The 26,286-nt window shown below is 48.7% G+C and overlaps 2 protein-coding genes across 3 annotated transcripts in view; both read right to left on the bottom strand.

Annotated features, from left to right (window-relative positions):
• Positions 1–12,344: 12,344 nt before the first annotated feature.
• LOC137526225 (multiple epidermal growth factor-like domains protein 10) lies at positions 12,345–15,548 on the bottom strand. Its single transcript, XM_068247441.1, has 3 exons — positions 15,483–15,548; positions 13,758–14,478; positions 12,345–13,684 (listed from the first exon to the last, which is right to left on the bottom strand). The coding sequence occupies exons 1-3, from the start codon at positions 15,546–15,548 to the stop codon at positions 13,278–13,280; spliced, it is 1,194 nt and encodes a 397-aa protein (XP_068103542.1). The 3' UTR covers positions 12,345–13,277.
• Positions 15,549–16,232: 684 nt separating this feature from the next.
• Positions 16,233–26,286, bottom strand: part of SCTR (secretin receptor) — a 93,726-nt gene continuing 83,672 nt past the window's right edge. For both annotated transcript variants that reach the window (XM_068246326.1, XM_068246327.1), the window contains one exon: positions 16,233–16,567. In XM_068246326.1, the coding sequence (XP_068102427.1) occupies positions 16,388–16,567 (180 nt within the window). In that variant the 3' untranslated portion in view covers positions 16,233–16,387. The remainder of the gene's footprint in view (positions 16,568–26,286) is intronic.

The raw sequence follows: 26,286 nt of genomic DNA, 5'->3' as shown, positions 1-26,286 counted from the left end.
GCTCTACAAGCAGGACAGGGGAACTCCTCCCACTCTGATGCTATCTGTGCTTCCCCCACACAGCTGCTCTACAAGCAGGACAGAGGAACTCCTCCCACTCTGATATCTGTGCTTCCCCCACACAGCTGCTCCACAAGCAGGACAGGGGAACTCCTCCCACTCTGATGCTATCTGTGCTTCCCCCACACAGCTGCTCTACAAGCAGGACAGAGGAACTCCTCCCACTCTGATATCTGTGCTTCCCCCACACAGCTGCTCTACAAGCAGGACATAGGAACTCCTCCCACTCTGATGCTATCTGTGCTTCCCCCACACAGCTGCTCTACAAGCAGGACATGGGAACTCCTCCCACTCTGATGCTATCTGTGCTTCCCCCACACAGCTGCTCTACAAGCAGGACAGGGGAACTCCTCCCACTCTGATGCTATCTGTGCATCCCCCACACAGCTGCTCTACAAGCAGGACAGAGGAACTCCTCCCACTCTGATGCTATCTGTGCTTCCCCCACAGCTGCTCTAAAAGCAGGACAGAGGAACTCCTCCCACTCTTATGCTATCTGTGCTTCCCCCACACAGCTGCTCTACAAGCAGGAAAGAGGACTCCTCCCACTCTGATGCTATCTGTGCTCCCCCCACACAGCTGCTCTACAAGCAGGACTGGGGAACTCCTCCCACTCTGATGCTATCTGTGCTCCCCCCACACAGCTGCTCTACAAGCAGGACAGAGGAACTCCTCCCACTCTGATGCTACCTGTGCTTCCCTCACACAGCTGCTCTACAAGCAGGACAGAGGAACTTCTCCCACTCTGATGCTATCTGTGTTTCCCCCACACAGCTGCTCTACAAGCAGGACAGAGGAACTCCTCCCACTCTGATGCTGTCTGTGTTTCCCCCACACAGCTGCTCTACAAGCAGGACAGAGGAACTCCTCCCACTCTGATGCTATCTGTACTTCCCCCACACAGCTGCTCTACAAGCAGCACAGGGGAACTCCTCCCACTCTGATGCTATCTGTGCTTCCCCCACACAGCTGCTCTACAAGCAGGACAGAGGACTCCTCCCACTCTGATGCTATCCGTGCTTCCCCCACACAGCTGCTGTACAAGCAGGGGAGGGGAACTCCTCCCACTCTGACGCTATCTGTGCTTCCACCACACAGCTGCTCTACAAGCAGGACAGAGGACTCCTCCCACTCTGATGCTATCTTTGCTTCCCCAACAGCTGCTCTACAAGCAGGACAGAGGACTCCTCCCACTCTGATGCTATCTGTGCTTCCCCCACACAGCTGCTCTACAAGCAGGACAGAGGAACTCCTCCCGCTCTGATGCTATCTGTGCTTCCCCACACAGCTGCTTTACAAGCAGGTCAGAGGAACTCCTCCCACTCTAATGCTATCTGTGCTTCCCCCACACAGCTTCTCTACAAGCAGGACAGAGGAACTCCTCCCACTCTGATGCTATCTGTGCTTCCCCCACACAGCTGCTCTACAAGCAGGACAGAGGAACTCCTCCCACTCTGATGCTATCTGTGCTTCCCCCACACAGCTGCTCTACAAGCAGGACTGGGGAACTCCTCCCACTCTGATGCTATCTGTGCTTCCCCCACACAGCTGCTCTAGAAGCAGGACAGAGGACTCCTCCCACTCTGATGCTATCTGTGCTTCCCCCACACAGCTGCTCTACAAGCAGGACAGAGGAACTCCTCCCACTTTGATGCTATCTGTGCTTCCCTCACACAGCTGCTCTACAAGCAGGACAGGGGAACTCCTCCCACTCTGATGCTATCTGTGCTTCCCCCACACAGCTGCTCTACAAGCAGGACAGAGGAACTCCTCCCACTCTGATATCTGTGCTTCCCCCACACAGCTGCTCCACAAGCAGGACAGGGGAACTCCTCCCACTCTGATGCTATCTGTGCTTCCCCCACACAGCTGCTCTACAAGCAGGACAGAGGAACTCCTCCCACTCTGATATCTGTGCTTCCCCCACACAGCTTCTCTACAAGCAGGACATAGGAACTCCTCCCACTCTGATGCTATCTGTGCTTCCCCCACACAGCTGCTCTACAAGCAGGACATGGGAACTCCTCCCACTCTGATGCTATCTGTGCTTCCCCCTAACAGCTGCTCTACAAGCAGGACAGGGGAACTCCTCCCACTCTGATGCTATCTGTGCATCCCCCACACAGCTGCTCTACAAGCAGGACAGAGGAACTCCTCCCACTCTGATGCTATCTGTGCTTCCCCCACAGCTGCTCTAAAAGCAGGACAGAGGAACTCCTCCCACTCTGATGCTATATGTGCTTCCCCCACACAGCTGCTCTACAAGCAGGACAGAGGAACTCTCCCCCACTCTGATGCTATCTGTGCTTCCCCCACACAGCTGCTCTACAAGCAGGGCAGAGTAACTCCTCCCACTCTGATGCTATCTGTGCTTCCCCCACACAGCTGCTCTACAAGCAGGACAGAGGACTCCTCCCACTCTGATGCTATCTGTGCTCCCCCCACACAGCTGCTCTACAAGCAGGACAGAGGAACTCCTCCCACTCTAATGCTATATGTGCTTCCCCCACACAGCTGCTCTACAAGCAGGACAGAGGAACTCCTCCCACTCTGATGCTCTCTGTGCCCCCCCACACAGTTGCTCTACAAGCAGGATAGGGGAACTCCTCCCACTCTGATATCTGTGCTTCCCCCACACAGCTGCTCTACAAGCAGGACAGAGGACTCCTCCCACTCTGATGCTATCTGTGCTCCCCCTACACAGCTGCTCTACAAGCAGCACAGAGGAACTCCTCCAACTCTGATGCTATCTGTGCTTCCCCCACACAGCTGCTCTACAAGCAGGACAGAGGACTCCTACCACTCTGATGCTATCTGTGCCCCCCCCCCCCCCACACACACACACACAGCTGCTCTACAAGCAGGACAGAGGAACTCCTCCAACTCTGATGCTATCTGTGCTTCCCCCACACAGCTGCACTACAAGCAGGATAGAGTAACTCCTCCCACTCTGATGTTATCTGTGCTCCCCCCACACAGCTGCTCTACAAGCAGGAGAGGGGACCTCCTCCCACTCTGATGCTATCTGTGCTTCCCCCACACAGCTGCTCTACGAGCAGGACAGAGGACTCCTCCCACTCTGATGCTATCTGTGCTTCCCCCACACAGCTGCTCTACAAGCAGGATAGGGGAACTCCTCCCACTCTGATGCTATCTGTGCTTCCCCACACAGCTGCTGTACAAGCAGGACAGAGGAACTCCTCCCACTCTGATGCTATCTGTGCTTCCCCCACGCAGCTGCTCTACAAGCAAGACAGGGGAACTCCTCCCACTCTGATGCTATCCGTGTTTCCCCCACACAGCTGCTCTACAAGCAGGACAGAGGAACTCCTCCCACTCTGATGCTATCTGTACTTCCCCCACACAGCTGCTCTACAAGCAGGACAAAGGACTCCTCCCACTCTGATGCTACCTGTGCTTCCCCCACACAGCTGCTCTACAAGCAGGACAGGGGAACTCCTCCCACTCTGATGCTATCTGTGCTTCCCCCACACAGTTGCTCTACAAGCAGGACAGAGGAACTTCTCCCACTCTGATGCTACCTGTGCTTTCCCCACACAGCTGCTCTACAAGCAGGACAGAGAACTCCTCCCACTCTGATACTATCTGTGCTTCCCCCACACAGCTGCTCTACAAGCAGGACATGGGAACTCCTCCCACTCTGATGCTATCTGTGCTTCCCCCACACAGCTGCTCTACAAGCAGGACAGGGGAACTCCTCCCACTCTGATGCTATCTGTGCATCCCCCACACAGCTGCTCTACAAGCAGGACAGAGGAACTCCTCCCACTCTATCTGTGCTTCCCCCACACAGCTGCTCTACAAGCAGGACATAGGAACTCCTCCCACTCTTATGCTATCTGTGCTTCCCCCACACAGCTGCTCTACAAGCAGGAAAGAGGACTCCTCCCACTCTGATGCTATCTGTGCTCCCCCCACACAGCTGCTCTACAAGCAGGACTGGGGAACTCCTCCCACTCTGATGCTGTCTGTGCTCCCCCCACACAGCTGCTCTACAAGCAGGACAGAGGAACTCCTCCCACTCTGATGCTACCTGTGCTTCCCTCACACAGCTGCTCTACAAGCAGGACAGAGGAACTTCTCCCACTCTGATGCTATCTGTGTTTCCCCCACACAGCTGCTCTACAAGCAGGACAGAGGAACTCCTCCCACTCTGATGCTGTCTGTGTTTCCCCCACACAGCTGCTCTACAAGCAGGACAGAGGAACTCCTCCCACTCTGATGCTATCTGTACTTCCCCCACACAGCTGCTCTACAAGCAGCACAGGGGAACTCCTCCCACTCTGATGCTATCTGTGCTTCCCCCACACAGCTGCTCTACAAGCAGGACAGAGGACTCCTCCCACTCTGATGCTATCCGTGCTTCCCCCACACAGCTGCTGTACAAGCAGGGGAGGGGAACTCCTCCCACTCTGACGCTATCTGTGCTTCCACCACACAGCTGCTCTACAAGCAGGACAGAGGACTCCTCCCACTCTGATGCTATCTTTGCTTCCCCAACAGCTGCTCTACAAGCAGGACAGAGGACTCCTCCCACTCTGATGCTATCTGTGCTTCCCCCACACAGCTGCTCTACAAGCAGGACAGAGGAACTCCTCCCGCTCTGATGCTATCTGTGCTTCCCCACACAGCTGCTTTACAAGCAGGTCAGAGGAACTCCTCCCACTCTAATGCTATCTGTGCTTCCCCCACACAGCTTCTCTACAAGCAGGACAGAGGAACTCCTCCCACTCTGATGCTATCTGTGCTTCCCCCACACAGCTGCTCTACAAGCAGGACAGAGGAACTCCTCCCACTCTGATGCTATCTGTGCTTCCCCCACACAGCTGCTCTACAAGCAGGACTGGGGAACTCCTCCCACTCTGATGCTATCTGTGCTTCCCCCACACAGCTGCTCTACAAGCAGGACAGAGGACTCCTCCCACTCTGATGCTATCTGTGCTTCCCCCACACAGCTGCTCTACAAGCAGGACAGAGGAACTCCTCCCACTTTGATGCTATCTGTGCTTCCCTCACACAGCTGCTCTACAAGCAGGACAGGGGAACTCCTCCCACTCTGATGCTATCTGTGCTTCCCCCACACAGCTGCTCTACAAGCAGGACAGAGGAACTCCTCCCACTCTGATATCTGTGCTTCCCCCACACAGCTGCTCCACAAGCAGGACAGGGGAACTCCTCCCACTCTGATGCTATCTGTGCTTCCCCCACACAGCTGCTCTACAAGCAGGACAGAGGAACTCCTCCCACTCTGATATCTGTGCTTCCCCCACACAGCTTCTCTACAAGCAGGACATAGGAACTCCTCCCACTCTGATGCTATCTGTGCTTCCCCCACACAGCTGCTCTACAAGCAGGACATGGGAACTCCTCCCACTCTGATGCTATCTGTGCTTCCCCCACAGCTGCTCTAAAAGCAGGACAGAGGAACTCCTCCCACTCTGATGCTATATGTGCTTCCCCCACACAGCTGCTCTACAAGCAGGACAGAGGAACTCTCCCCCACTCTGATGCTATCTGTGCTTCCCCCACACAGCTGCTCTACAAGCAGGGCAGAGTAACTCCTCCCACTCTGATGCTATCTGTGCTTCCCCCACACAGCTGCTCTACAAGCAGGACAGAGGACTCCTCCCACTCTGATGCTATCTGTGCTCCCCCCACACAGCTGCTCTACAAGCAGGACAGAGGAACTCCTCCCACTCTAATGCTATATGTGCTTCCCCCACACAGCTGCTCTACAAGCAGGACAGAGGAACTCCTCCCACTCTGATGCTCTCTGTGCCCCCCCACACAGTTGCTCTACAAGCAGGATAGGGGAACTCCTCCCACTCTGATATCTGTGCTTCCCCCACACAGCTGCTCTACAAGCAGGACAGAGGACTCCTCCCACTCTGATGCTATCTGTGCTCCCCCTACACAGCTGCTCTACAAGCAGCACAGAGGAACTCCTCCAACTCTGATGCTATCTGTGCTTCCCCCACACAGCTGCTCTACAAGCAGGACAGAGGACTCCTACCACTCTGATGCTATCTGTGCCCCCCCCCCCCCCACACACACACACACACAGCTGCTCTACAAGCAGGACAGAGGAACTCCTCCAACTCTGATGCTATCTGTGCTTCCCCCACACAGCTGCACTACAAGCAGGATAGAGTAACTCCTCCCACTCTGATGTTATCTGTGCTCCCCCCACACAGCTGCTCTACAAGCAGGAGAGGGGACCTCCTCCCACTCTGATGCTATCTGTGCTTCCCCCACACAGCTGCTCTACGAGCAGGACAGAGGACTCCTCCCACTCTGATGCTATCTGTGCTTCCCCCACACAGCTGCTCTACAAGCAGGATAGGGGAACTCCTCCAACTCTGATGCTATCTGTGCTTCCCCACACAGCTGCTGTACAAGCAGGACAGAGGAACTCCTCCCACTCTGATGCTATCTGTGCTTCCCCCACGCAGCTGCTCTACAAGCAAGACAGGGGAACTCCTCCCACTCTGATGCTATCCGTGTTTCCCCCACACAGCTGCTCTACAAGCAGGACAGAGGAACTCCTCCCACTCTGATGCTATCTGTACTTCCCCCACACAGCTGCTCTACAAGCAGGACAAAGGACTCCTCCCACTCTGATGCTACCTGTGCTTCCCCCACACAGCTGCTCTACAAGCAGGACAGGGGAACTCCTCCCACTCTGATGCTATCTGTGCTTCCCCCACACAGTTGCTCTACAAGCAGGACAGAGGAACTTCTCCCACTCTGATGCTACCTGTGCTTTCCCCACACAGCTGCTCTACAAGCAGGACAGAGAACTCCTCCCACTCTGATACTATCTGTGCTTCCCCCACACAGCTGCTCTACAAGCAGGACAGGGGAACTCCTCCCACTCTGATGCTATCTGTGCTTCCCCCACACAGCTGCTCTACAAGCAGCACAGAGGAATTCCTCCCACTCTGATGCTATCTGTGCTTCCCCCACACAGCTGCTCTACAAGCAGGACAAAGGAACTCCTCCCACTCTGATGATATCTGTACTTCCCCCACACAGCTGCTCTACAAGCAGGACAGAGGAACTCCTCCCACTCTGATGGTATCTGTGTTTCCCCCACACAGCTGCTCCTACAAGCAGGACAGGGGAATCTGTGCTTCCCCCACACAGCTGCTCTACAAGCAGGTCAGAGGAACTCCTCCCACTCTGATGCTATCTGTGCTCCCCCCACACAGCTGCTCTACAAGCAGGACAGAGGAACTCCTCCCACTCTGATGGTATCTGTGCTTCCCCCACACAGTTGCTCTACAAGCAGGACTGGGGAACTCCTCCCACTCTGATGCTATATGTGCTTCCCCCACACACCTGCTCTACAAGCAGGATAGCTTGGCTCGGAGTTACCCCGGAATCCATATTTTGCATAATTCATGGTTTTCTGGGCACTGCGGACATTTTAACTGAACCATTTAGTCAGTAATTAGTATGGCCAGTCTGGCATTCACTCTTTGAAGCTGGCCACTAACGGTCCAATTTCTAGCGAAAAATCGTTCGAGCGATCAGAAATTCTGATCGGATTGGTTATAAATAATCTCCATTGGTGGACACAATCGATTATGAACGAGTGAAAAAAATGTTGCCCGAATGAATTTTCGTCGAACGAAAATTTGGATTTTCTTGGTGGTCGTGATAGATAGGAAGCAAAGATTGGTTAGTTGATGGTGTAGTGAACGATTTTTCATCCGATCAGAACTTCTGATCGCTCGAACGATTTTTCGCTAGAAATTGGACAGTTAGTGGCCACCTTAAGAGGTTTCCAGGCTAATCACACATACAGCCATTGATAAATAAAACAGTAATACTTCGTGGTGTAATACTCATGTTTCATATCTGTGAATTCCTAATGCTTTACTGAATGCAAATATGCAATCCACTAATTGATATGACTTATGGCAACTGTGGCATAGTAAGATGGGATTGGTGGGCAGCTTCACAATAACCACCTATACTGGCTACACCTTACTACCTGCACTGGGGACACCTTACTTCTTGTACTGGGGACACCTTACTACCTGTACTGGGGACACCACACTACCTGTACTGGCTACACCTTACTACTTGTACTGGGGACACCACACTACCTGTACTGGCTACACCTTACTACTTGTACTGGGGACACCATACTACCTTTTCTGGGGACACCATACTACCTGTTCTGGGGACACCATACTACCTATACTGGGGACACCTTACTACCTGCACTGGGGACACCTTACTTCTTGTACTGGGGACACCTTACTACCTGTACTGGGGACACCACACTACCTGTACTGGCTACACCTTACTACTTGTACTGGGGACACCACACTACCTGTACTGGCTACACCTTACTACTTGTACTGGGGACACCATACTACCTTTTCTGGGGACACCATACTACCTGTTCTGGGGACACCATACTACCTATACTGGGGACACCATACTACCTGTACTGGGGACACCTTACTATCTGTATTGGGGACACCACACTACCTGCACTGGGGACACCACACTACCTATATTGGGGCACCATACTACCTGTACTGGAGACACCACACTACCTGTACTGGGGGCACCACACTACCTGTACTGGGGACACCATACTACCAGTACTGGGGACACCTTACTACCAGTACTGGGGACACCATACTACCTGTACTGGGGACACCATACTACCTGTACTGGGGACTTCATACTACTTGTACTGGGGACACCATACTACCTGTACTGGGAACACCTTACTACCTGTACTGGGGGCACCACACTACCTGTACTGGGGACACCTTACTACCAGTACTGGGGACACCATACTACCAGTACTGGGGACACCTTACTACCAGTAATGGGGACACCATACTACCTGTACTGGGGACACAATACTACCTGTACTGGGGACACCATACTACCTGTACTGGGGACTTCATACTACTTGTACTGGGGACACCATACTACCTGTACTGGGAACACCTTACTACCTGTATTGGGGACACCACACTACCTGCACTGGGGACACCACACTACCTATATTGGGGCACCATACTACCTGTACTGGAGACACCACACTACCTGTACTGGGGACTTCATACTACTTGTACTGGGGACACCATACTACCTGTACTGGGAACACCTTACTACCTGTACTGGGGGCACCACACTACCTGTACTGGGGACACCATACTACCAGTACTGGGGACTCCATACTACTTGTACTGGGGACACCATTCTACCTGTACTGGGGACTCCATACTACCTGTACTGGGGACTTCATACTACCTGTACTGGGGCAGCACACTACCTGTACTGGGGACAGTACACTACCAGTACTGGGAACATCACACTACCTGTACTGGGGACACCACACTACCTGTACTGGGGCACCTTACTACCTGTACTGGGGACTTCATACTACTTGTACTGGGGACACCATACTACCTGTACTGGGGACACCATACTACCTGTACTGACTACACCTTACTACCTGTACTGGGGACACCATACTACCTGTTCTGGGGACACCATACTACCTGTTCTGGGGACACCATACTACCTGTACTGGGGACACCACACTACCTGTACTGGGGCACCACACTACGTGTACTGGGGACAACACACTACCTGTATTGGGGACACCACACTACCTGTATTGGGGACACCTTACTACCTTTACTAGGGACACCATACTACCTGTACTGGGGACACCATACTACCTGTACTGGGGACACCATACTACCAGTACTGGGGACACCACACTACCTGTACGTGGGACACCATACTACTTGTACTGGGGACACCATACTACCTGTACTGGGGGCACCACACTACCTGTACTGGGGACACCACACTACTTGCACTGGGGACACCACACTACCTGTACTGGGGACACCACACTACCTGTACTGGGGACACCACACTACCTGTACTGGGGACACCACACTACCTGTACTGGGGACACCATACTACCTGTAAAGGGGACACCTTACTACCTGAACTGGGGACACCATACTACCTGTACTGGGGACACCACACTACCTGTACTGGGGACACTATACTACCTATTCTGGGGACACCTTACTACCTGTACTGGGGACACCATACTACCTGTACTGGGGACACCTTACTACCTGTACTAGGGACACCACACTACCAGTACTGGGGACACCACGCTACCTGTACTGGGGGCACACGCTACCTGTACTGGGGGCACACGCTACCTGTACTGGGGGCACACACTACCTGTACTGGGGACACCACGCTACCTGTACTGGGGAAACCACACTACCTGTACTGGGGACACCACACTACCTGTACTGAGGGCACCACACTACCTGTACTGGGGACACCACACTACCCTTACTGGGGACACCACACTACCTGTACTGCGGACACCACACTACCTGTACTGGAGACACCACACTACCTTTACTGGGGGCACCACACTACCTGTACTGGGGACACTACACTACCTGTACTGGGGACACCACACTACCTGTACTGGGGGCACCACACTACCTGTACTGAGGGCACCACACTACCTGTACTGGGGACACCACACTACCTGTACTGGGAACACCTTACTACCTGTACTGGGGGCACCACACTACCTGTACTGGGGACACCATACTACCTGTACTGGGGACAGCTTACTACCTGTACTGGGGACACCATACTACCTGTACTGGGGACACCACACTACCTGTACTGGGGAAACCACACTACCTGTACTGGGGACACCATACTAACTGTTCTGGGGACACCTTACTACCTGTACTGGGGACACCATACTACCTGTACTGGGGACACCTTACTACCTGTACTGGGGACACCACACTACCAGTACTGGGGACACCACGCTACCTGTACTGGGGGCACCACGCTACCTGTACTGGGGAAACCAAACTACCTGTACTGGGGACACCATACTACTTGTACTGGGGACACCACACTACCTGTACTAAGGGCACAACACTACCTGTACTGAGGGCACCACACTACCTGTACTGGGGGCACCACACTACCTGTACTGGGGACACCACACTACCTGTACTGAGGGCATCACACTACCTGTACTGGGGGCACCACACTACCTGTACTGGGGACACAACACTACCTGTACTGGGGATACCACACTACTTGTACTGAGGGCACCACACTACCTGTACTGAGGACACCACACTACCTGTACTGGGGACACCACACTACCTGTACTGGGGGCACCACACTACCTGTACTGAGGGCACCACACTACCTGTACTGAGGGCACCACACTACCTGTACTGAGGGCACCACACTACCTGTACTGAGGGCACCACACTACCTGTACTGGGGCACCACACTACCTTTACTGGGGACACCACACTACCTGTACTCAGGGCACCACACTACCTGTACTGGGGACACCACACTACCTTTACTGGGGGCACTACACTACCTGTACTGGGGCCACCACACTACCTGTACTGGGGACACCACACTACCTGTACTGGGGACACCTTACTACCTGTACTGGGGGCACCACACTACCTGTACTGGGGACACCATACTACCTGTACTGGGGACAGCTTACTACCTGTACTGGGGACAGCTTACTACCTGTACTGGGGACACCACACTACCTGTACTGGGGACACCACACTACCTGTACTGGGGACACCTTACTACCTGTACTGGGGACACCACACTACCTGTACTGGGGGCACCACACTACCTGTACTGGGGGCACCACACTACCTCTACTGGGGCACCACACTACCTGTACTGGGGGCACCACACTACCTGTACTGGGGACACCATACTACCTGTACTGGGGACACCATACTACCTGTACTGGGGACACCACACTACCTATAATGGGGACACCTTTGGCTATCTATGGGCGGGGCTACCTATACTGGAGAGACATCTTTAGTTACCTTATACTGGATGGGGGACCGTCAGTGTTTGTCAAGGAGGTTGTTTACCTAGATAAGTGTCTGCCAATATGGCTGCCCCAATGTGCAGATTTTAAGAAGGCGGAGCCAGCTCTGAGTAATATGGCCACCCCCACATACAGCCATAGGAAGGTGGAGCCAGCACTGAGCCATATGGCCATCCCCATTTACAGACATAAGAAGAAGGTGGAGCGAGCACTGAGCTGAGCAATATGGCCACTCCCACTTGCAGAAAGAAGACGGCAGATTCAGCACTGAGCAATATGGTCACCCCCACATGCAGACATCACTACAAGCTGTACACAGAAACAAGCTTTATAAAACATGAACACAGATTATTTACAATGAAATGTACAATATAACATGGACAGTAACTGCAGGGATGCTGGGATATGTAGCCTGGCTTCTACTGTTCCTCCTACGTTAAGTGTCACATGATCAAGCTGGACTGCCCAGCAGCTGAATCCAGGAGAGGAAGAAGGCTGCAGTGCAGTGACAAGGACACACCTGACTGATCCGCCTAGCAGCTGTATCCAGAGAGGAGAGGAAGGAGGCTGCAGTGCAGTGACAAGGACACACCTGACTGACCCGCCCAGCAGCTGTATCCAGGAGAAGAGAGGAAGGAGTCTGCAGTGCAGTGACAGGGACACACCTAACTGACCCGCCCAGCAGCTGTATCCAGACAGGAGAGGAAGGAGGCTGCACTGCAGTGACAAGGACACACCTGACTGACCCGCCCAGCAGCTGTATCCAGACAGGAGAGGAAGGAGGCTGCACTGCAATGACAAGGACACACCTAACTGACCCGCCCAGCAGTTGTATCCAGACAGGAGAGGAAGGAGGCTGCACTGCAGTGACAAGGACACACCTGACTGACCCGCCCAGCAGCTGTTTCCAGACAGGAGAGGAAGGAGGCTGCACTGCAGTGACAAGGACACACCTGACTGACCCGCCCAGCAGCTGTTTCCAGACAGGAGAGGAAGGAGGCTGCACTGCAGTGACAAGGACACACCTGACTGACCCGCCCAGCAGCTAAATCCAGGAGAGGAGAGGAAGGAGGCTGCACTGCAGTGACAAGGACACACCTGACTGACCCGCCCAGCAGCTGAATCCAGGAGAGGAGAGTAAGGAGGCTGCACTGCAGTGACAAAGACACACCTGACTGACCCGCCCAGCAGCTGAATCCAGGAGAGGAGAGGAAGGAGGCTGCACTGCAGTGACAAGGACACACCTGACTGACCCGCCCAGCAGCTGAATTCAGGAGAGGAGAGGAAGGAGGCTGAAGTGCAGTGACAAGGACACACCTGACTGACCCGCCCAGCAGCTGTATCCAGACAGGAGGGGAAGGAGGCTGCACTGAAGTGACAAGGACACACCTGACTGACCTGCCAAGCAGTTGTTTCCAGACAGGAGAGGAAGGAGGCTGCACTGAATTGACAAGGACACACCTGACTGACCTGCCCAGCAGCTGTTTCCAGACAGGAGAGGAAGGAGGCTGCACTGCAGAGACAAGGACACACCTGACTGACCCGCCCAGCAGCTGTTTCCAGACAGGAGAGTAAGGAGGCTACACTGCAGTGACAAGGACACACCTGACTGACCCGCCCAGCAGCTGTATCCAGACAGGAGAGGAAGGAGGCTGCACTGCAGTGACAAGGACACACCTGACTCACCCGCCCAGCAGCTGTATCCAGGAAAGGAGCGGAAGGAGTCTCCTCTGCAGTGACAAGGACACACCTAACTGACCCGCCCAGCAGCTGCATCCAGACAGGAGAGGAAGGAGGCTGCACTGAATTGACAAGGACACACCTGACTGACCCGCCCAGCAGCTGTTTCCAGACAGGAGAGGAAGGAGGCTGCACTGCAGTGACAAGGACACACCTGACTGACCCGCCCAGCAGCTGTATCCAGACAGGAGAGTAAGGAGGCTACACTGCAGTGACAAGGACACACCTGACTGACCCGCCCAGCAGCTGTATCCAGAGGGGTGAGGAAGGAGGCTGCACTGCAGTGACAAGGACACACCTGACTGATCCGCCCAGCAGCTGTATCCAGACAGGAGAGGAAGGAGGCTGCACTGCAGTGACAAGGACACACCTGACTGACCCGCCCAGCAGCTGTATCCAGGAGAGGACAGGAAGGAGGCTGCACTGCAGTGACAAGGACACACCTGACTGATCCGCCCAGCAGCTGTATCCAGAGGGGTGAGGAAGGAGGCTGCACTGAAGTGACAAGGACACACCTGACTGACCTGCCCAGCAGCTGTTTCCAGACATGAGAGGAAGGAGGCTGCACTGCAGTGACAAGGACACACCTGACTGATCCGCCCAGCAGCTGTATCCAGAGGGGTGAGGAAGGAGGCTGCACTGCAGTGACAAGGACACACCTGACTGATCCGCCCAGCAGCTGTATCCAGAGGGGTGAGGAAGGAGGCTGCACTGCAGTGACAAGGACACACCTAACTGACCCACCCAGCAGCTGTATCCAGACAGGAGAGGAAAGAGGCTGCACTGCAGTGACAAGTACACACCTGACTGACCCGCCCAGCAGCTGTATCCAGACAGGAGAGGAAAGAGGCTGCAGTGCAGTGACAAGGACACACCTGACTGACTTACCCAGCAGCTGTTTCCAGACAGGAGAGGAAAGAGGCTGCACTGCAGTGACAAGGACACACCTAACTGACCCGCCCAGCAGCTGTTTCCAGACAGGAGAGGAAAGAGGCTGCACTGCAGTGACAAGGACACACCTGACTGACCCGCCCAGCAGCTGTTTCCAGACAGGAGAGGAAGGAGGCTGCACTGCAGTGACAAGGACACACCTGACTGACCCGCCCAGCAGCTGTTTCCAGACAGGAGTGGAAGGAGGCTGCACTGAAGTGACAAGGACACACCTGACTGACCCGCCCAGCAGCTGTATCCAGACATAAGAGGAAGGAGGCTGCACTGAAGTGACAAGGACACGCCTAACTGACCCGCCCAGCAGCTGTATCCAGGAGAGGAGAGTAAGGAGGCTGCACTGCAGTGACAAGGACACACCTGACTGACCCGCCCAGCAGCTGAATCCAGAGAGGAGAGGAAGGAGGCTGCAGTGCAGTGACAAGGACACACCTGACTGACCCGCCCAGCAGCTGAATCCAGGAGAGGAGAGGAAGGAGTCTGCACTGCAGTGACAGCACATACGGCTCAGCAGATTCATCCTGATTACAGTTACAGTTTATCTGGATTGTTCCGTGGTGCTTAGGACAGAGTCTGTAATCAGTAGATTTCCCCTCACACACGCACAGATTGTCAGCTGAGCAATCACTGCACAAGAGAGACAGCTCGGTACACGCGGTTAGATCTGCTGCCGATACTCTGGGCGACTGATCACATTAGTCTACACACCAATGCAATGCCTCTTCTGTCCAATCACCTGTTCCCGGGCAGATTTCAATCACATGATGGTAATCGGTCGTTCGCACACATGGCGTCCATTGGATCGATATTTACAAGTTCCACAACCAGAGACTCGGTTATCGGCAGAATTCATTTCCCGTCTACGGACAGGACAACTATTGCACAGCATTAACTTAGATGAAATTACAAACAGTTTAGGAGGAGAGGCACTGTGCTGGTCTTACCTCTGCTGAAGAACCAGGAAGTAATCTCTACTATTTTAGACAATGCGTTTCACTGGATATTTCCCTCTTCCTCAGGTCAATCCTACAAAAAGTGCCTGACGGATGTGGCCAACATCAATGAGCCCCTGTATTAGATATTCATGTATGTTGGGCAGATCTGTCAGGTGCTGTTTGTATGATTGATTTGAGGAAGTAGGAAAGTCCCCGCGAAGCATGTTGTGTAAAATACTGCTGAATAGTCTTCTGTCTGGAAATGACGGGCCTGGTTCTTCAGGAGAGGTAAGACCAGCGCTGTACCAGGAAACACATAATATCCGATGTGATATCTGCCTGTGTGTAGCAGGCCTTATACTGGGGGCTTCTCCATCACCACATTCACCCTCCACACTCAGATCTCTCTCCACCCACTCACTTCAGCCCCGCCCACAGATCATGCAGGGTATCATGTGACAGGAGGCTTCAGACCCACACACCAGAAGGTCCTGCTGAGGGAAGTCTAATGATCAGCTGCTTGGGAGCTATAACTGTTATCGTGATCAACACTTCACTTCCTCAGGACATCATTAAAAATAATAAGTCATATTAGAGGGGGGTAGTATTGGGGGTCCTTTATGCCTCCCATCCCCCGGGCCTGGAATATCTCTGTACAGTGGGGTTGCCTCCTGTAGTCTTGGGGTTCCCCAGTCATGGTGGGATTTCTGTGGGCGTGGCTCCTTCCCGTGACATCACTCTGTGACACGGCTGCTGATTAGATCAGGCTGGTTTTGGTGGTGGTGGACTGTCGGGATTCCCTCTGGCTTCGGCTGACCGGAGGCAGCTGGGTCAGGATGGTTCCTCCATTGCTGATGGTCGAGTGTTTCTGTTGGCGTAGCCAGAAGTATTTCCGCAGGTGATATCTGCGCCATTTCCTCTGGATCTCCGACTGTACCTGGAAGCCGAGAAACACGCATCAATGGGGGGCTTTATCCAAACATCAGGACTTCTGCCTGCCACACATAATGAGATTTACTGCCAGATCAATCATTTCCAACAAATCCCATTTCTCATCAATTTTCTGGTCAAATTTCCACAGAAGCGAACGGAAAATTGATTGTTAAAAATAATTGATCTGGCAGTAAATCTGTCAGAAAATCTCATCATCACCAGGCATAAGATATATACAGTACAATCTTGTTATAGTAAACGCTGATATAATATAAGCTTCTGGATATAATAAACTCAGTCCTCGGTCCCAGCAAATGTGTCTGTATAAATATACAAGGGGCTCGATTCACAAAGCGGTGCTAACCCAGTTAGAGACTTTAGGTGTGATAACCATTGCACCACGCTGGTGAAAAGCCAGTTTAGGTGTGATAAGTTTAGATAAGTATAGATAGCGCGCAAAGTCCCGCACGCAAAGCAGAGCCATTAACCTAATTTGGTTCCTGGACGTAGAAACTACGTCCAGGAACCATGCGCGCTACCGCGCGCTCCCGCAGCCGATCGCGCACGTGCATGCGCGCTCCCGGCCCGCGGTTCGTTAGCCAGGCAATCAGTGAATCGGGCTATGGTGCCCGATCACTGATTGCTCTCCCCCGCTGATAAAGCGACAGCTTCTCTCGGAAGCTGTGCTTTTTCTGGCTGTCACCTCCCCCATGCGTCGCTCTAAGCGTGTATTACGCTTAGAGTGACGTCAGGTAAACAAACTCATGGCCGCCATCTTGTGGCCAAAAAGTAATACTACAACTGAAAGTAAAAAAAAATACAAATTAACACACATTTACATTATAAATCTATTGTTTACCTCCCACCTTTCCAAAACTACCCAAAAAAAATATTTACTATAAAAAAAAAAAACATTACAATTAAAAAAAAAAATGTAAATATTTACCTAAGGGTCTAAACTTTTTAAATATCAATGTAAAGATGAAATATTTCTATATTTTTTTTTTTATTTTAAACTTGTAAGTAGTGATAGATGCAAAATGGAAAAAATGCACCTTTATTTCCAAATAAAATATTGTCGCCATACATTGTGATAGGGACATAATTTTAACGGTGTAATAACCGGGACATATGGGCAAATACAATACGTGAGTTTTAATTATGGAGGCATGTATTATTTTAAAACTATAATGGCTGAAAACTGAGAAATAATGAATTTTTTCATTTTTTTCTTATCTTTTTTTTTTTTTTTTTTTTTCCTTTTTTTTTTTTTTTTTTTTTTTTTCAAACTCAGCGCACATATAATCTCAGCTATTCGCGTAGCAGCTTATTTGCCGCACACTTGAGCAGAGAGGTGCTTTCATCATAGTTTGTAATACAGTATACCTTTTCTAAAATTAATTAATTAATCTTTATTTATACCTTTATAACGCAGTGGAAAAAACACCTCCCCATCCCGTCACTTAAAATGCCATAGCCTTGGCCTCGCTATAATATAATATATCCATCTCCATTCCTCCATCTAACATACTCCTCACTCCTACACATTCCCACACACATCTACTGCATTCATCACATCACAACCGTCTCCACTATTCTACAACATATCCATCTCTCCTCTCTCATCTAACATCCTTCGCACTTGTAATTTCAACTCCCACTCACATCTACCACATTCATCACTCGTTCCCCGTTTTATACATGCCTCCCTCCATCTCTACCAAGGGTATACCTCAGATTACTATGGTCAATTAATTAAACCCTGCCCCTCTATGTGGACTCCTCCAAATTTTCAACAAGATGATTCCACAAATTTTCCCCACAATCATACAATGTGTTCATCTTGTTAACCCATTCAATCAATGTTGGTGGGGTAGAGCCTTTCCAGCCCAAAGCTATCATAGATTTGGCTACAACTGTTCCAATTTCTTTTATAAGACAGCAACCCATGCTGTCATATCTATCAGCAAAACTGAGGATAGCTTCCGATGCTGTTAGCTTAAAACAACCTTTCAACAAGGTACTTGAAAAGTCTATTATTTCCTGCCAAAAAGGTTTAATAACAGGACAAGACCACCACATGTGCGTAGCTGTACCCCCTCCCTGACCACATCTCCAACATTTAGCCCCACTCTGAAAATATTGACAACGTATAGGTGTTAAGTACCATCTAGTGATAGCCTTGAACTGGACAAGCTGTAGCCCAGGATCCTGGACCTTCCAACTGTTTAACCAAATTGTGGGCCATTTTTCTTTAAGCAAAGGATCAAGCTCCCTCTCCCATTTGTTACAGTAGGAAGGGGGTGGAAGAGTGCAACACTCCGTATATCTCACAAAATCATAAAGCTTTGATAGTTTTTTTTCCAGGTCTATATTTAAAAATAGATGTTTTTCAAAGATGTTTAGTTCTTTCCTCACAGGTCCCCCATTAGACTCCATTTTCCGCAAATAACTACAAGCTTGTATTAATCCCCATGTATTCCCCTGTTTTGTTGTCTCCACAAGCCCAGTAATCCCTAAGGTCTTATCCCCCTTTAAGTGTATAATGCGGGTTTCCACACTTAGTTTATTTTTATAAAACCATTTCTTCTGCATAGCAGGGGGGAAATCTGGGTTCTCCCTCAGTGATGTAATTGGTGAGATACCTGTATTTTTCTGCCATTTGGAGATTATCCAATAAAGGGCCTTTAAAGTTGGTTTAGTTAAAGGATGGCTAGATATTTGGAAACATCTATAAATGTTCCCCGGAATCCATGTGAAAACAGTATCAAGGTTACACTCCTCCCCCTCCAACCATGGCCATACTTTTGATGGGTTTTTAGATGTAAAGGCCCCCGAGAGTTCCCTCTTTAAGTCCAGCATCCTGGCCAGCTGTACACTCAAACAATAGCGCCTAATGTCTGGTGCTGCCAATCCCCCTGCCTCTCTATCCCTTGTAAGAAGCTTATAATTAAGCCTGCGTTTGCAGTTACGCCAGATAAAATGTTGAAAGATCTGTTCCCAACCTCTCAGCCATGCACTGGGAAGGGTCACAGGAATACTCCGTATCAAAAATAGCAATTTTGGAAGTATCATCATTTTAATTATGTCTACTCTTCCTAATACATTAAAACATGGTCGATCCCATGTTTGAAGTTTCTTTTTACAATCTTTCATAATTGGGGGAAAATTGGCATTGAAGAGACTTGCAGGGTCGTTAGTAAGCTTGATGCCCAGATATTTTGTCTCTCTATTGTTCCACCTGAAGTCGTTGTACTGTTTAATAACAATTTCCGTTTGACGAGAGCAACCTATGTTCAGTATTGTTGTTTTTTCTCTATTTAATTTAAAGTTAGAGACCTTAGTAAATTTTTCAAAAAGGATCTGGCAATTCAACAAGGATTCAGTGGGTTTGGTTAGTACAAGTAATAGGTCATCTGCATATGCCAGAGTTTTAGTTTCTTCTTTCTTAGTTTTGATTCCTTGTATACCCATATCTTGTTGAATTGCCTGTATTAAGGGTTCAATGCTAAGGTTGAACAACCAGGGGGACAATGGGCATCCTTGCCTTACTCCATTCTTTATCTGAAATAAGTTGGATATAAGGCCATTGACTTTTACCCCTGCGCTTTGATTAATGTAAAGTTTTGTGATTCTGTCAATAAATTTTTTGCCCAGACCCAACTTTTCTAATGTTATAAATATAAAATCTCTAGATAAACGGTCAAAGGCCTTTTCCGCGTCTATTGCCACCATTACTGACTCCTCCCCCTTTGTTCTGCATAGGTGAATAAGATCTATTGCAGTATAAATATTATCTTGTATCTGTTTATTTTTCCTAAAACCTGCCTGTTGGTTTCCCAGTAACGTCTCTGCTACTGCACTTAGTCTATTTGACAGGATTTTTGCGTAGATCTTAACATCGCAATTTATAAGGGATATTGGTCTGAAGTGTGTACATTCTAGACCAGAGTTTCCTTCTTTAGGAATCAAAGTAATTGTCGCTTGGTTACTTGTATCTGAAAAGACTTTTTCTTCTTTGTTATTAACTAGATTACAGAAAAGAGGAGCCAGCAATGGGGCAAAGTGTTGGTAAAATTCTGCACAAAAGCCGTCTGGGCCCGGGCTTTTCTGTTTTGCGAGTTTAGCCACAGTTTCACAAAACTCCATTTCCGATATTGGTTCCTCTATCAATTCCCTTTCTGATGCAGACAGTGAGGGTAGCTCAATATTTCCTAAAAAGCTTTCTCCATTCATAAGATTCGATGCATCTATATTATATAATTTCTCATAAAAGTCGGCAAAGATTTTAGAGATTTCCTCAGGTTCATATAAAATGTTACCTTCTGAGTTTTTAATACCCTGTATAAAGTTGGATTTATTGTTTTTTTTAAGAAGGTCAGCGAGTATTTTACCTGATTTATTTTTCCCTGCAGCATATTGTCTTTTCAATTGTTTATAGTCATTAGTACATTTAGCATTGAGGACATTATTCAGTTCGGCTCTGATTTTAGTTACATTTATCATATTTATTGGTGACATAGTAGTTTTGTGTTTGAGTTCTGCCAGTTGAAGTGCATGCAGAAGTTCTGCAATTTTTTTCTCCCTTTCTCTTTTCTTCCTACTTCTGATTTTAATAAGTACACCCCTAGTTACACATTTTAATGTATCCCAAATTGTAATTGGTGAGGAGACTGAGGAGAGGTTAAAATCACTAAATTCTATAATGGATCTCTCTACCTCTAGCTTTACCTCTTCATCTTCTAATAAGGTGGCATCTAATCTCCATTGTGGGACTACAGGTTTCCTATCCAACCTCACAGTTAATATTACTGGGGCATGGTCAGAAAAGGTTATTCGTCCAATAGTTACCTCACTAACCAATGTAATAAGTTCTTGTGGTATTAGGAAATAATCTAGTCTGGAGTAAGATTGGTGAGCCTGGGAAAAAAAAGGTATAGTCTTTAATATCTATATTTTTAATTCTCCAAATATCCACAAGTCTTAAATTCACCAATGTTTCACAAAATTTAATATTTTCTATTTTAGAAATAAAAGAATGACCTTTTGAGGTGTCTTGTTTGGGATCGATAGTCAGATTAAAGTCGCCTCCAATGACAATCTTCCCCTTAGCCTTTTTTTTTACTTTATTTAAAAAATTAATCAGGAAGGTAGCTTGACCCCTATTGGGGGCATAAACATTCGCCAGTGTAATCTGAGTTCCATTGACCCTACCAGCACAATAAGTTCCCTAGCATTTTGGTCTCTATAAATTTTGTCCACTGAGAAATCTATACCAGACCTAACAACAATTGCAACACCACACGCTTTTTTTTGCTTATTATAATTTACAATCCACTCTTTATATCGTTTATCAAAACATTTAGGTATATTCCCACATTTAAAGTGTGTTTCTTGGATGAATGCAATATCAATTTTATTTTTTAAAAGCTCTTCAATAATTCTTCTGCGTTTGCAGCCGGAATTCGCACCTTTAACATTAATAGTTAAATTTTTTAGTTTTTCCATCTTTAGTGTTGATTATATTTTATTTTAAGGAACGGTTCAAAAGTGATGGGACCACCAAACCATAATACCCAACCTAGCTGAGGGGGAACCTGAAGCACCATAAAGACAGGAAAAGGCATCCAATAACAGTCATACCACCACCGATTTTCACATATCACACACATAACAACCTTTCCACATACATATCCAAAGATCTTGTCCGATCTATCTCCTTTCCAGAGAATTTGGGTGCCGGACATCTTCAATTCTTGAATTTGCTAACAGCAACACAAGAACAAAGCCCTAGAGCTGAGACCACCTCGAGCCCCTCTCCCCTTCATCCCTTACTGCGTTATTTTATATTATAAATTGCAGTATAATAAGATTGCATATTTTTTCAGCTCTACATTAGATCTCCTCCCACCCCGAAATTTGAATAGGAGCTAGGCCTAACTCCTTCACGAATTTTTGTATTGGCTCTCCATCAATTAACGTACAAGTTTTGCCCTCCACTGTCGCTCTAAGCGAAAGCGGAAAGCCCCACCTATAGAGACCTCCCTTTTTCTTAATTTCTTCCAGGAGGGGTTTTAGTAGCCGTCTTCGTTCTATTGTTCTTTTTGAAAGGTCTGGAAAAAGATCCAGATTCCATCCTTTAAATTTAATGGCACCCAGGGCACGGGCCTTTGCCAAAATTTGTTCTTTTTCATGGTAGAAGTGTATTCTGCATAGGACATCAGTACTTTTGAATCCCTGATCGCTCCTTTCTTTACCCACTCTGTGTATTCTATCAATTATTGTTTCTGGAACGTCTTCGCTGCCTATAATTTCTTTAAACAAATGTTGCGCCATCTGCTTCAATTCGTTATTCGGAATGTTAGTCGGGAGCCCCCGAATCTTTATGTTATTTCTGCGGTTTCTATTCTCTAGATCGTCGATCTTACTAGTAAGGGTCTTAAGAGACCTTTTATAACTAGCCATCTCAGCGGTTTGATTTACAGCCGTATTTTCATATTCCATCGAATGTTTCTCTAGGCTCTCAACCCGAGTGGTTAATTGTGACATTTCTTCCTTGACTGATTTTAATTCATTGTTAACAGCCTCTTTTATCGCTACCTGCACTGTCTCCACTATAGTTTCTTTAATTTTAGAGGTAAAATCCTCCATCATCTTCCTCATTCTTATATCTTCTATGCTCTCCTGTGCAGTTTTAGTTTGGTCAGATATTGACTTCCCCTCTCTCACTGCCTGTGCTGCATTTTGATCCGCGCCAGAGTCTTTAGTGTCAGATCGGGCCGTATTGCAAATGTCTGAGATATTTTTAAAGTGCCTGCTAATATCTTTGGGTGTTACTGCTCCATGTGGCGCTAGGATACCACCCATTTGTCCCTTGGGTGTTGGGGTCACAGAGGGATTAGTGGATTTTTCCATCTTTTTGTTAGGGGTTCTCTGGGTCTCCGTAAATGTTGTAAAGCCAAAGCTGTTTAATCTCTTATCTTTTTCTGTTAAATTACCTTTGTTCTGTTTCCTTGTCCCCGTTGCCATACTCTCCCTTTATAAAGCATGTACAGCCCCCCTGTCTCTTCTATGTAGGGGCAGTCTTGTCTTACACAGGGTACAGGGCACAGTTACAAATATTTGTTTACAGATGTTTGTTTATAGATTATTTACAGTGGCCCCTTCAGATGGCCAAGATAGCCAATAGCCAATAGGCAGTAGACAGTATGACAGTCACTTTGTCCCAGAGCTTTCCAGAGCGTGATAAATGCTCTTCTGTTATCTTTGTTATTCTGTTACTCTGAAAAACTGGAACAGGTCTGGCAGACCAGGGCAGGTAGAGCAGGGTAAAGCAGAGTAAAGCAAAGCACAATGATGCAAATCTTTTCTCGTTCTCTCTCTTTCTCTCTCCCTCCCCCTCCCTCTCTAAATACAATATCCACAGCAGGTAAATAAAATAAAAAAAAAACAAAAAAAAAACGACTGGAAAAACTGTATCTTCATGCACTTTCCTGCAGTATTACGCAATATTTTTTTGCAGTATTATGCAGTATTATGCAAAGTAGACAGGGAGGCAGGCATGCAAGCAGCCAAACAAGCAGAAGAGCCAGCCTTCAAAGCCAGTACAGAATTAGTGGTATGTCTTACTGTAAAGCTCTACCACTTTAAGATTATATGGCTGTAGAGTTGTAAAGCCTGTAGGGCTGTAAAGGCTGTAGGCTGTATAAGCTACTTCGCTACTTAACTACTTAGCTAATGCTGGATGGCTAGCTAAAGATTAGCGGACGTCCAGCAGGTAAACAGTAGCAGAGCCAGCTAGGCAGTAGTTAGTTGAAGAAACACATGCACATGCAACAGAAGCAGCAAAGACATCAAAGGGAACGGCAAACCTCGGCCCCCCCCTGGGCCTCAGATGGCTTCAGATAACATCGGAAAGGCTAATGCTGTAAACATGGAAGCAGGCACAGGCACATATCCAAGGACAGCGTCCAGACAGCGTCCAGACAGTGTTCAGAGATGACGATGTCAGAAACAGGCACACATCCAGTGAACAGCGTCCTGCATCCAGGGGCAAAGGTGATGGCAGCCGACCTAACAAATAGCGGGGGAAGAAAGCAGACGCTGGGGAAAGGAAGCCGTGGTCTCCCAGCTCCCAGGAACAGACCTCCCACGTCACATCCTCTCAGCTGATCTCTCCTCTCAGCAATTTTTTTCTTATTCTTCCTGTTAAAATGCATTTACAGTAAAGTGGCTCTTGGCAAAATGTACCCCCCAAAGAAAGCCTAATTGGTGGCGGAAAAAATAAGATATAGATCAGTTCATTGTGATAAGTAGTGATAAAGTTATAGGCTAATGAATGTGAGGTGAACATTTCTCACGTGAAAACGACGGAACGCGAATGGGTTAAACTCTATGCGAAGTGCACCAGACTTTGCTAGCGCAAAACTTTTGATCAGCTGTGCACTGCGGTGCTAACGCAGTTGGTGCTTAAACTTATCACGCCTAAACTTACCACACCTAAACTTATCATGCCTAAACTTATCACACCTAAACTTATCACACCTAAACTTATCATGCCTAAACTGAGTTTAGGCATGATAAAGGACTTTTCACCGGGGTGCTAACTGTTAGCACCGCTTTGTGAATCAGGCCCTTAAACTTATCACACCTAGGGCTCGATTCAGTAAACGGTGCTAACCTACTTAGCACGCCTAAAGACTTTAGGCGTGTTAACCAGGGTGCTAAGTAAGTTAGCACCGTTTCCAAAATAGATCACGCTCAAAGTTTTACGCGCGGAAACTTTTATGCGTGCAAAGTCCGGTGCGCACGAAACGAAAACTTTGCACGCGAGTTTATTTTATCACGCCTAAACTGAGTTTAGGCGTGATAAGGGGCTTTTCAGAAGCGTGCTAACAGTTAGCACTGCTTACTGAATCAAGCCCCTAAACGTATCACGTCTATACTTATCACGCCTAAACTTATCACGCCTAAACTTATCACGCCTAAACTTATCACGCCTAAACTTATCACGTCTAAACTTTTCACCGGGGTGCTAACTGTTAGCACCGCTTTGTGAATCAGGCCCTTAAACTTATCACGTTTATACTTATCACGCCTAGGGCCTGATTCACAAAGCGGTGCTAACAGTTAGCACCCTGGTGAAAAGCCCTTTATCACGCCTAAACTCAGTTTAGGCATGATAAGTTTAGGTGTGATAAGTTTAGGTGTGATAAGTTTAGGCATGATAAGTTTAGGTGTGATAAGTTTAGGCATGATAAGTTTAAGCACCAACTGCGTTAGCACCGCAGTGCACAGCTGATCAAAAGTTTTGCGCTAGCAAAGTCTGGTGCACTTCGCATAGCGTTTAATGGCGCTGCTTTGCGTGCGGGACTTTGCACGCTATCTACACTTATCTAAACTTAGCATGCCTAAACTTATCACACCTAAACTTATCACACCTAAACTTATCACGCCTAAACTGCCTTTTCACCAGTGTGGTGCAAAGGTTATCATGCCTAAAGTCTTTTAGGCGTGATAACTGAGTTATCACCGCTTTGTGAATCAGGCCCCTAAACTTATCACACCTAAACTTATCACGCCTAAACTTATCATGCCTAAACTTATCACACCTAAACTTATCACGCCTAAACTTATCACGCCTAAACTTATCACGCCTAAACTTATCACGCATAAACTTATCACACCTAAACTTATCACGCCTAAACTTATCATGCCTAAACT

The sequence above is a fragment of the Hyperolius riggenbachi genome, chromosome 7, assembly GCF_040937935.1.
Source record: "Hyperolius riggenbachi isolate aHypRig1 chromosome 7, aHypRig1.pri, whole genome shotgun sequence".
NCBI classification, from domain to species: domain Eukaryota; kingdom Metazoa; phylum Chordata; class Amphibia; order Anura; family Hyperoliidae; genus Hyperolius; species Hyperolius riggenbachi.
This window is presented reverse-complemented; position numbering and strand designations above follow the sequence as displayed.